This window comes from Anoplopoma fimbria, chromosome 21 (assembly GCF_027596085.1).
Source record: "Anoplopoma fimbria isolate UVic2021 breed Golden Eagle Sablefish chromosome 21, Afim_UVic_2022, whole genome shotgun sequence".
NCBI lineage: Eukaryota > Metazoa > Chordata > Actinopteri > Perciformes > Anoplopomatidae > Anoplopoma > Anoplopoma fimbria.
The window spans coordinates 7,514,542-7,526,895 of NC_072469.1; the positions used below are offsets into that span (position 1 = coordinate 7,514,542).

A 12,354-nucleotide genomic window follows, 5' to 3' on the forward strand; every position below is an offset into this window, starting at 1 on the left:
AAAATGTGCAAACTATAGCCGGGGACAAAATGGCACGGCAGTGATGTAAAAAAAGGCAAAAATGAAAACAAAAAAAAATACATAAAATGGTATCCATAATGTCAGGAATCAATCAATGAACCAATCAAAAGAATAAGAACGATAGTGTGTGCCCATCACCCATCCAAAAAAAAAAAAAAAAAAAGACACTGAGAATACTCAGCGAACGAAAAACACCTTACACTTCATTTTCAGAAAATGAAAACAGCCAAACCTCACAACCTAATTCAACGCTGCTGCGGCGATCGATCGCAGTGACAGGACTTCAGCTCGCGTCATATATCGCTCAGCTGCAGCCTCTCTGTGCAGGGCAGCCGGTGGAAAAGTCAATTAAGCACGCTATGGTATTGAAAAGCAATACCGACGTCTGTACAGATAAATGTGCCAGCTCCTGTGGAAACAACATACTGAAAGAAAAGGGAAAATAAGTAAAAACCTGATGGATATACAAAGGCCTATACAGTATAACCCCACCAACAATAAAGTGGAAATCTCTGTTCACATACTCTGTATTGTTTCTGAAAATATATATTGTATAATTCACCCTGCTCCCCCTCAACCACACCAGTATCCAGTCTAGGCAGCTCAATCCCTCCATGGCAACACGAGAGCAGCCGAACAAAACTTAACCAATGCTGACTGAGTCGATGACATCAATGCTCGTCCCTCCCTCTGTCCCCAGTAGGTCAGGTCTTTGCATACAGGAGCTGATCAATGGGCTGGCCTGGGATCAGTTTTCAGGGTTTTCTCACTTCCTCGTATCGTTGGCGCTCAATTGGGCCGATTCCACAGTCTTAGCGAGTCATTGTGTACACTGATAAGCAGATCCTGGAGGTTCCTGGTGAGAAGTCCCTGTGGAGCAGGAAGGAAGGAGGGCCGGCACAGGAGGGAGGGGGAGGGGGAGGGGGGGTGAGGAGGATGAGGGGTGAGGGGTGAGGGGGGCCGCGGGGGATGCAGACGCCCCCTCCTCCCTCAGCACTGCTCGGACTCGATGAAGCCCTCCTTCTCCAGGCCCACCGGCTCCACCTCCGCGTAGGCCGGGTGGCCCGACCCGCGGCGAAACTTCATGGCCGGCCACCTGCTGGGGCGTCTCTGCAGAGGAGAGGACGTGAGTGAGGACAGCGTTTAGGAGGAGCAGTGTCATGGTGTCAACAGGGTTAAAGGTCAAAGCTAAGGTTGATCTTTGTCTGTGACCTGAGGAGAGCCTGACTGTCCGAAATCACTCCCTATTTACTATATAGTGATATATATTAACCCTCCGTGATTTGATTGTTTGCTTGTTTAACATATTCAATTGTACATTTTTCAAATTTTGTATTTTTTATTATGTCTTATACTATTGCACTTTGTTGATTTAGCATGCACCAATCTCCAAGCCAGATTCCTTGTATGTGCAAACATACTTGGCAATAAATTGTTTCTTATTTGAGTGTCTGAGTGTGTAATTTATTCTCTATATAGTGCTCTGAAAAGTCCCAACAATGAACACAGAAAATACATTCTTCTAGCAGTCCTACGCTTCAATACTCTACATTTTATAGATGCAGTCGTTCAACTCTATTCCCGTCAGTGGTAACTGTCGGAAAACTGAAATTTCTGCTCACTATAGAGTAAATTATTCAGCGTCTCATTACATAGGGAGTAGTAGATGAGTGAATAAAAATGCAGTATTGCCGTGAAGAAGCAGTAAATATGATTTTATGAAGCTTTTTTTTCTACCGAGGAAATCACCTCGCAACCCCTTCAATTAATTCTGACATTCTGACCAGATGAGAATCCATCCATGACTTAAAACAGTTCCCAAAAAACTCACTATTTATTCATGTTTGAATTATTCAGCCTTTTTAATATGAAAGTATATATTTGAAAGCTCTTTTTTACATCTTTCTTAGTAACAAATGACGAGATCAACACAGGTTTTAGTCTTTTCATGAGATTTGTCAACAATGAACGATAAAAAAATATTATCTCTCTTATCCTTAAATTGTTTTTTTGAATTTTTGAATTTAGCATGCCTGACGTTGAGTTTACTTTAGACAGCAAACTCCACATCAGAGAGTTCCTGTGACTGATGATGACCTTGTAATATTGACAATGAGAGCGTCTTTGAACATGAGCGCCTTTGTTTTCAAAATATGTTTCTCTCCCAAAAGCACCTACTCATGCTGGACTGTTTGCACCAAGTTTCATCATCCCCCTCAGAAATTCTTAATCCATATTTAAGTAAGGAGTTGAAGGATGAAAAGCACAAAGCACTGAATTAATGTTTCTGTTTTGTACAGTCGGCCAGACATATTTTCTCGTTATTACACCAGAATGTCTGAAGGTTTGAGAAAAAATGATCAAAACTAAAAGCAGTTTGATAACTCTTTTATGTTAAGGGTTAAATAAAACCCTTAATATGATAAGTCAGAAATGTTTCACTGATTAAAGTAGTCAGACAATAACAGAGAATATCTTTTTGAATTTTTGAAGATTTAACTTCCAAAATGCCTCAGATATAGAATATGATAAATATGTAGATATGAAAAATATTGAGGATTTAATGACGCACCAACTTACTACCTATCATCATCCTACAGGTCCTTAAATAGTTCAGATATTTTTCTGTTTATCTAATTTTTAAGAATATGAGCTATTTCTTTATTGAAATAATGTCATAAGGTCTATTTAATAGATGTGTTGGAGCTTTTTGATCATATCACACAATCTTCCCCAACAGATGAAGTCGCCCAGTTGTCACGGAGTTGTAGAAATATAGATTTTTATGTTTCAAAGTACTTCAAGGACTTCTTGTACACTTTCTGTCAAGTATGAGCTGCTAATCTCAAAAGCTCCAAAACAGCTACTAAATGGACCTTGTGGTGAGATTATTCAGTTTACTTCTGTTTCTAAGGTCGGGAATAAACTTTGACTCTCAATGAACAATTTCCTGTTTGAGCATCATGTCAGCTGGTATCATCTCCACTAACCTCGATGAGGAAGAGGCTGGCTGCGGAGGTCGGGTGATGGTAGATGTACACGGTGACCAGCACGCCGCCGACCATGACGAGCATCACCAGGAGGATGCCGAGGATCAGACCGGTGTGCAGAGGGTGTGTACCTGGCTTCCTGTCTACAGCACTCTCTGCAGGCATCACTGGAAAGAAAAAAACACAGAAAAAACCCGTTACAGCCTTTTATAAAGAGATGTATGTTTTGTTTTCTTAAATGATAGTATCTAAAATGCAGAGATACCAAAATTATGTTTTTATCCTTTTTCTGCAGTGTCATTTCTGACCAGCAGGGGTCACTCATCATTCATCAAGACCCTCTTTTGTAACATTTACTAATATGCCTTAAATTGACATGCTTGTAGCCAAAATTGTACTAAATGTCATCAGATTGCAAAAGACAGACATTTTAAACTGTAAATCTACTTCAGCCATGTGTGATTAAAAACATTCATATGCACTTTTAGTCGATTTTACAGAGAGTTGAGGGGACATTTTCTTCACTTTGAGATTAAATTCAAGGTACATGTTTAAACTTGGTCTTTAGCAGTCTGTGGTGATACCATTCTGGGTTCTGTTTAGGTATTCGTGAGCAGCTCTTCCCTCCCAAAAAAGAGTAAATCCCAAACCAAGGTTAGCAGCATGTGTTCCTGATAGAATGAGAAAAGAGGCCTATAGATCCTGATAAGAGTCCAACTGCAGCCTCCAGTCGTGGCAATGCAAACTGAAGAGGCTGTATATAGTGACTACATAATAAGTTTGTTCTTCAGCGAGCCTTGGAAGACATCACTCGTGTGTGATCACTTCCAAGCTTAAGTACTTTTGTCATATTCATATCGGAGTCGACACATCAAGGATGCCCCCAGAGCTTATCTCCCACAGATTTAAAGCAGGATCACCCAAGATCTATTCAAACGCCTGCAGATTTATTCTCCTATGCCCCCTGACAACCTCTCCCCGGGCTCCTCCCTGGCTTTAATTAGCAGCCATCGCCGAGCTTGTCAGCCAACTATCTTCTCCCCTGGCTCCCTGCCTCATTGATTCCCAGCACACAGAATAACCGGGTGGTAATCAAACATGTCCAATGTGTGTGGGCCGGCGCTGTGAATGTGTGGGTCGGTAAGTCTGTGTACAGCCATTATGTGCACTCCTAAATTGGAAAAACGAAAGGACACAGTATGGATAATTTGGTGTGCTGGAACATCCCTCGATAAAGTTTCACATTTAACAAACAAAACAGAACAATAGATTCTGTTGTCCATAATCCGACAGAAAACTGATTTTATGATGCCATTTGATGTTTTTCACGAGGGTTCTCAGAGTTTACTGTCAGTCAGCCTTAAACGTACTTGCAATGACATTCTGACTATTGTGTTTAATCCTAATAAACGCAGTGTGAGGGAGTTTTCTTTTTCTCTTGTTTTCTCAGAAAGGCAGTTTTCCTGCATTTATCTGTCAGACCCATAGAGTCAAAGAGCCATCTCTTGGTCAGCTGGAAGCCCAAGCAATGCGACAGGCTGTTAGTCTGGGTTGTTAGCAGGTTAGCAGGGGGTATGAGACTGAGCAAAGATGTAGACACAATGAGAAAAACAGCCCAGCTGCTAAAGAACCAGCGATGCTAGCAGATACGGGTGTGTCCAGTTTTATCTGGACTCTTCTGAACGGTGCATTTAAACCGATAAGACAGGAGGGTCCATATGGGTCATAGTGGGTTGTTGAAAGACAGGACAGCAAAATACAATGCAGTTGTGAGTGCATTAAGAGTCTACAGTCATGCTTTAGCTGCTCTGTGAAGTTGTACTTTGGTACAACGGCGATTAGAGCTAAATGCTGAATGCTGCTAACATGACAATGCTAACATGCTGATGTTTAGCAGGGACAATGTTTACCATCTTCACCAGGTTCATTTTGCATGTAAGAATTCTTTCATTTGCAAAATATGTAAAGTTGTAAATAGTCGAGGCTGATGGGAATGCCATTCATTTTGCAGGTTTTTCGTCATAAACCCAAAGAACAAATTGAAACTTTGACTTCTTGGTGGCGTTAGATTAGAAGTCGTTTTGATTCATCCTGTGGAAACCATGAAAGTCTGCACCATAGACTGTTTATTAAAAGTGGACGCGGACTACGGTTTTGAAGCCTCAAGTTTGACATTTTGGCCGCCGCAATCTTGGCTTTTAGCAACTATTAGTGACACTAAGAGCTAAGTCATATATTCAGTTTATTGTTTGAACAACATTCTATTTCAGTCAGTCAGTTAATGATGATTAAGGCACTATATCAAGTATTTATCTGATCAATCAATTAAAAGGGAAAACTGCCTATCTCCCAGTGTAATCCTAAACTTCATTTGTCTGACCGAAAGTATAAAACCCAAAGGTATTTAATTTATAATTATCTAACAAAGAAAAAATCCTTTCATGTTACAAGCTGGAACCAACATTAATCAACATAGAGCCGGGCCGTCAGCATGGCTTAAAATATTCTTGAGATCGTAATTATGGAGATAATTGGTAATATTTATCATTGTAGCACAATGGAGTCTGGACACAGAAATGGCTCGTCTTTAGCAAATTGCCCTGAATTCATTCTCCATTAGCTTTGTCCTTACAACTGCTTGAACCTGAGGAGACTGAGTAAACACTAATGGACAGCAGAGCTCTTAGACGCCAATAAAATACATTAGAGATTTTGGGAAAAGAACAAATGAGACCAAAGGAAACCCAGCCAAGCTGTTCCTTTTCCAGCTCTACGTCGGTGGAGAACAACAGCTTTCTCACCTCGCTAATGTTCTTTTTGGGAAACCAACAATACAAACAGACCTATAATTCAGATTCTTTGTAAATGGGTTCTGAGGAGTGGCGGTGTTGAGTAGAATATCCAGAGAGAGGGTGTTTGGCTCCTTTTGTTCCTCATCTCAGCACTTACTTTGTTGTTATTACGTCAATGTTTCCTACCGCAGTGAAGGTCAGAGGACACTTTGATGTAACTGACTGATATGAGAACTGAACAGTTGGATCATCTAGGTCAACTTGCATGAAAAGACACCCTTTGAAACCACTCCTGTTAATTAAACCTGTTAAATACCCAGTAGTTTTAATACCTACTCATCTATCTTTTACCTAGACGGTAAAAAATCATGCTTTAATGTCTTCCTCGCTTTTCACCTTGAATAACATTATCGGCAGGTTTTTGATGAGAAAAGGTTAGATGCATGAAAAAAAAAAAATGCCACACAGAGAGATGTCATCTCAGTGCCAGGTGGAGTGATGCTGGAGTGATGAGAGACATGCAGTGTTTGTGTAATGAAAGCGTGATAGAAGCCGCAGATTTCCAATTCCTCTCAGGCTGGAAACATTCGAGAGGCTATCTCTGAAAACTGATAGAGTTGGAGGTAATTTCAGGGTTGGGATGTTTTGCATATTATATATATATATGTTTTTTTTGTTGAATCCTCAACATGCAACTGTCAAACTATTTGTGATGTTATTGAGTCTGTTGCCTTTGTCTTCATGCAAGTTATTTATGCAAACATGCAAAAGATAATTACATTTTAGTTGAATATACAAAGGGGCGCAGTATCTTTATGTTTATACAGCTACCTTCTTTTCTACCTCCACTTTACAGGAATACAGCCACTGATATTGAAAATATATCATATACATGGTTCCTCTGTTGCCCTTGAGACTTAATTTGAAATCTTTCATATAAAGGGTAGTAACTCAATACAACTACTTCTTTTGGGCACACACTCCCTCTCACACCAGTCCAGACAATGTAACTGATTAGCTAAGCATCATACTTGTCGGCTGCTAGATGACGTTCATCAGCTGATTGAGCCACACAACCTCCAAAATCTCAGTTTTGAGAACAGAAACAGGAAGCAGACAAAAAACACACACACAGCAGTGGAAGATAGAGACCTACCCTGGTTGTCTCTGAGATGCAGGGCGATCTTGGTATCATCTGTGAGGAGACAAAGAAAGAAAGTCAAGAGCGTCAGACACAATAATGATTTTTTTCTTTGTAGTTTGTTTTTGAGGCTCTGATAATTTAAACAACTCCCCGAAGGCCTAAATGAGATTAAGCGTCTTTCATTAGTAGGAAATTTTAACATGAAATTTACTCCACTTAAAATCTGATTAAAAATGAATGATTTGAATAGAATGGTCCAGCATGCATAATTCAGCACATAAAAGCTGTCTGGGGTTAACTATACATGTGAAATATGGAAATGGTGGCCCACTTCTCCTTGAAGGGTAGCAGGCATTTACCCACACCATAGGATTCACATTATGCAAATTCAGCACACACACTACCACATCATATATTTCACTGAACGATTTAATTCAAAGGGATTTTCTATTTCAATTTTCTAAAGAACCAATGCAGCATCATATTGGTGTCTGAAATGAATCATTAAATGAGATATGGTACTGTAAGAGAGCCCACGTTTTTTTTTAGTTCAAGTTAATCCCACACCAGAGTGAGGGTCATCGTTGCTCGAGGGAAAAGAGCCAGAAGGTGATAACAAAAGCTACTATATGTATGTATATTTCACAAAAATATATACACCTGTGTTGAGATTTATAACAGAGCTGGGTGGAAACTACTTTGGATGAAGAATTGTGTGTGTGAATTTTTTTTTACTAAATAACATAATGTTCTAACAATGTAACCAAATTTCTCAAATATTATCTTAAAAAAGTGTAGATGTAAACTGAGTCTAAATAAAAGTCTGTGTAACCCTTTCTGGTTGATTGGGAATGAATAGTGGAAATACGACGGCAGGTTTTTACAGGTTTTTTATGAGTCATATTGCACAACGAGAGGTTGTGTATACATTGTGAGGATGCTGAGATGTTTGCAAAAATGGTCTAAAAATGAGATGGTCTCCGACTTCAGCTCAGGGCTTTGCACATAATTGAACCAACACCAACATTATAGCTCACTGTGTCAAATATTATTATTATCGCGTCATCATTTCATCCTCTATATCATAAAGCCTATGAGTTCTTGAGTTATGGCAAAAACGTAATTTGAGAAGTCACAGTGACCTTGACCTTCGACCCCCAAATTCTAATCAGCTCAACCTAGAGTCCAGTTGGATGTTTGATGCATAAAAAACGAGAATGTACATGCAAAACCAAGTCCAGATTCATTATAATTTGTTACGTTTTCTTGAAAGTTATATGTGGACTATTGAGACGGACATTTAACCTTCCTTCACTGATATATCAACGTATCCTCATACTAGTGTTCACATGATCTCACAAAAGTTACTCCTCATTTTTTGTGTGTTTTCCTACATCAACACGTGTCAATTTCCACTTGTTAGAGCTATATTTTCTTCAAAATAAAGTTCTGTCTTCACAGGAAACTTAGTTAGCTTAAGGCAACAAAACCAGTTGGTTAGGTTTAGGTTAAAATAACTACTGAAATGCCGTTACTGAAGCACTTAGTTACGTTACATTACATTACATTACAGTCATTTAGCAGACGCTTTTATCCAAAGCGACTTACAGGAAGTGAGAGATAAATCAATGTTAACTTCTCGTTTCACATGGTGAACGAACAGCCTTTTCCTGGCTGAAAGATCAATGTTTGGATTTCCTCTGAAGCTTAAACTCATTATAACCTTAAGTTGAATGTCAATAGATAAAGAAAGGAGATCAAACCTTTTCATGTTGGTGTTTCTTCCACCCAAACACACCTAAACACACACAGACACATCCATCTGCATGCCTCTTCCTCTTCCTCTCACTCTCTCTTCCACCATGAGCCACCCAGCCTGCTCTCTAATTTGACCTTTGACCCCTGCAGCTGAAGAGACAAGCGAGACCTGAGGAAACTGATCCGCCGTACTTGTCAGAAAGTGCAAGGAGTTTCTTTGCGTCGGCTACAAGACTGACACTGCCGAGTGACCTCTTGACCTCCTGGACACACACACGTACATTCAAACGCACGTAAAACCAAACACATTTTAGTCCTCTCAACAGGACCAGGTTTGATCTATAGGATTACTCGGCGTGTTTTGCCTCACAGCTGGTCAGTTTCACATTGCATCCATCCTTATCACAGCAACCCTTCCAGCACCCCGACTGCAATGGAGTGTCCATTTAAACTCAGCCCCCACAAGATGATTAATGTGGATGCGGGGGGAGAAAAGGTCGGCTACTCCCTCAGTTAGTGATGAAAGAAAGTGCCTTTTTCTGAGAATGAAATAATGGGTAAGCCTGGCTTTAATGTAGAAAACCTTAAAAAAGCTCAACAAATCGAATATATGGGGAACATTAATAACTTAATAGTCAGTAAGTAAATTGAAAGCACTTTTCATTATAGTAGTTTCAAAGTGCAGAAAATGACAGAAAGTAAAGGGAAAAAGAGATAAACCACAGATATTAAATTACTACACTGAGAAATATAAAGTGAGTTTTAAGGAACGACAACATAGAAGCATGATCACCTTGAATGTTCAGGTTTTTTTTTATGGAGAACAGCCAAGGTCAAAGCCTTGACTTAGCAAGAGACTAAAGTCCCTGCTGAGAGACCTTTAAGTTGTATTATTTTCAGTGTGCCCTGAACCAAAACACTGCCTGAAATGCTCCATCTGATGAGGTCAGAAAATCCATCATTCCAACAGTCTCCAAGTCTGGAGATTTTTTGTTTACTGTCAGCAAATCCCACAGGACGGCTACAACCAACACTGAACTTATCCCACTAGTGTGTGTGTAGCCAAAGGCCTGATATATATCTTATTCCTGTATTGTTGTCCAAAATCTATTAAAAACTGAGCCACACTGTTACACTGAGTGACATGTTCCTACATTATGATGAACCTGCGAACTGTAATTTATCCCACATGCATCTTCCTGACGTCGGAAATACCCACCTGCACGGAATAAGTATTAATGCGCCGCTGAAAATAGTCCCAAACAAATGCACAATCTACTCCTGTTTGAGTGAAGTCTGCTAAAAACTATAGCGCTCAGCTTTTTTAGGAAATGAATGAATGAGCCTCCTTGGAAATTAAACTATTACCTAGGACAAAAGACTGTATTTACTTCCCTTTAAGGTCTATTTGTCTCTAAATTGGACCATAATTTACTTAATGAACATCATGCTGTATTGAAGAAGACTTGAAACTAACCATTGGGAGCAAAAACTCATGTTTACAATGTTAACTGATGTAATAAATCAAGTTTGAAGAAGGGTTGTTTTCTCCTAGACTTCTATAGGATCTGACTATTTTATGCAACCAGAGGAGTCGCCCCCTGCTGGTCATAGATTAGATTAGAAAGAATGCAAGAACAAGGAACTTCCTCATTGGTTTCACTTTTCAGACCAGTTAATATCCATGACCTGTTTTTAAAGATTTGTAAACCATGTCAAAGACACTTTTATCAAGTGCAATCTTGTTTACATCCAGTGTTTCAATTTTATTTTTGTGATGTTCTCTAAAAATAAACAATCAAAGACACTTTTAGCAATTTTAGGATTATGATTCTGACTGGATCTGACTGACACTCAGTTATAAATATGTCCTTTAAAGGATCACCTACTTTATAGACGGGGTCTCATGTTCTTAAAAGAATGCACTAAATTCATCACGAGAGACGACATTTTCTTTTGTAAATGTCATGTTTAAAACATATTTTGACTTTTATCTAGGAGATAACAATAACAAGACCACTATCTCCTTTACATAAATATTGTATGTGCAAACATGCAAAGTGAGCTACTTATATAGAATATGTTTTTTGTTTCATCTTTAGGCTACCGTTTGGCACTTTTAAGCATAAGACAGGCATTTTTTGTGGTTGTCAGAAAACCAACTTGCTATTTCGGGTAACGTATTTTACTATGTTTAGGATACTTTACATCAGTCTTTAAAGTCCTGACTTTAAGTACCTTAAAGTACACACATTTTGCAATTAAAGGTATACTATCTTTTTGTTTTTCATTTGAGATTTCTCCCTTTTTTCACCAAAAATCCACATTAATTGAATCTGACTAGAAAAAGCTGTCAAATGTAAAATGAGACCTTGAAAGAGAGAGAGAGAGCGAGAACACAGGTAATAACAAGGTTTGCTTTCCTCAATGTCTGAATCAGATCGAGCGAATTTCACTAAAGTTCAAAATGATTGTAAAGTCACTTTCCACTTAGTGAGACAAAGCAAGCGCTCAATCTAATTTTCTATTAAACGTTCAGCCTTCAAAAAATGTAAATTGGTTTTTGTTCGCCTTCACGGTAAAATACTGAGAGTGAATGCCTTAATTAATCTGAAAAATGATTAAGTAGAACAATAACAGAATGGAAATAGTTTTGATACTTTTGATAGCCAGCAGAGCAGAACAGCGTGCTCACAGGTCCGTGTGGGTGCATCTATTTCAGACTGGTGAGATTTGTCCTAATTCAATCTGCGTTGTTTAAAAGTTGGTACAAACACAGCTGCTGCGCACTGCTCCACTGCCTGCCATCTGGAATATATATATATATATATTTTTGTAGCTCAAGTGGAGAGCTACAGTTCATATTTATGCCTTCTCCAAAAGAGAAAAGTGTCTTGCTCATGTTATTAAAAAGGAAACACATCAATACCAATAAATAGCAGCTCCAGCAAATGCACTTCATTTAACATCTTGCGGGAGCAGAGAGAGCATCCATCACTACACGAATGAAAGCTCTGGGCTCCTACACACAATATGCACCGTGGCCTCTTACCAGCTCTTTTCTACTTTACCTTCGGTGGGGACGCTGGTGGGGGGGTGGGAGGTGGAGGGCGTGTCCCTGTCTGCAGTTGCCTCTTTGCCCCTGGATGTGGTTTTGGAGTAAGTCGATGTGGTGAACGGGTAGAGATGCGTGGTGTCCATGATGTCACACATCTTGTCCTTGGTCTGAAAGATAAGAAATGTTGTCATTGCTGTGTGCAAAAAGAAATAAATAATGTGTGTGTGCAGGGGAATATGAGAGGGATCTCCTGCATACTGCAGCTGAGGCCATTCATCTTTAAAGCAGCGCTAAACACACCGCATGTATTTTACTATTAGTAAGCAAGACGCTAAAACTATCAGACAGATTCAAGTCATTATGTTTTTAGCTTTATTGCTCACCTCGTCTGGGCAGCTGTTATCCACCCAGTCCTGCCGATGGCGATCAAATCCACTGGAACATCTGACGGGAGAGAAAACAGCTGTCAGTCAAATCATTAGTCTAATAAAAGAGGTTTAATATTGCGCCTTTATAGAGTGGTGAGACTTTCTGTGGGTCTGATTAAGAACAGGATAATCACAAACAAAGTAGTTCAAGCTCCTACTTATC

General features: G+C 39.4%; 1 protein-coding gene across 1 annotated transcript in view; it reads right to left on the reverse strand.

The window, feature by feature from the left end:
* Positions 1 to 1,011: 1,011 nt before the first annotated feature.
* The window catches only part of plxdc2b (plexin domain containing 2b), an 85,317-nt gene continuing 73,974 nt past the window's right edge, over positions 1,012 to 12,354 (reverse strand). Inside the window, exons 10-14 of the mRNA XM_054623188.1 lie at positions 12,147 to 12,207; positions 11,777 to 11,930; positions 6,960 to 6,998; positions 3,012 to 3,178; positions 1,012 to 1,131 (exon numbers count right to left, since the gene is read on the reverse strand). Coding sequence (XP_054479163.1) covers positions 1,012 to 1,131; positions 3,012 to 3,178; positions 6,960 to 6,998; positions 11,777 to 11,930; positions 12,147 to 12,207 — 541 coding nt within the window. The remainder of the gene's footprint in view (positions 1,132 to 3,011; positions 3,179 to 6,959; positions 6,999 to 11,776; positions 11,931 to 12,146; positions 12,208 to 12,354) is intronic.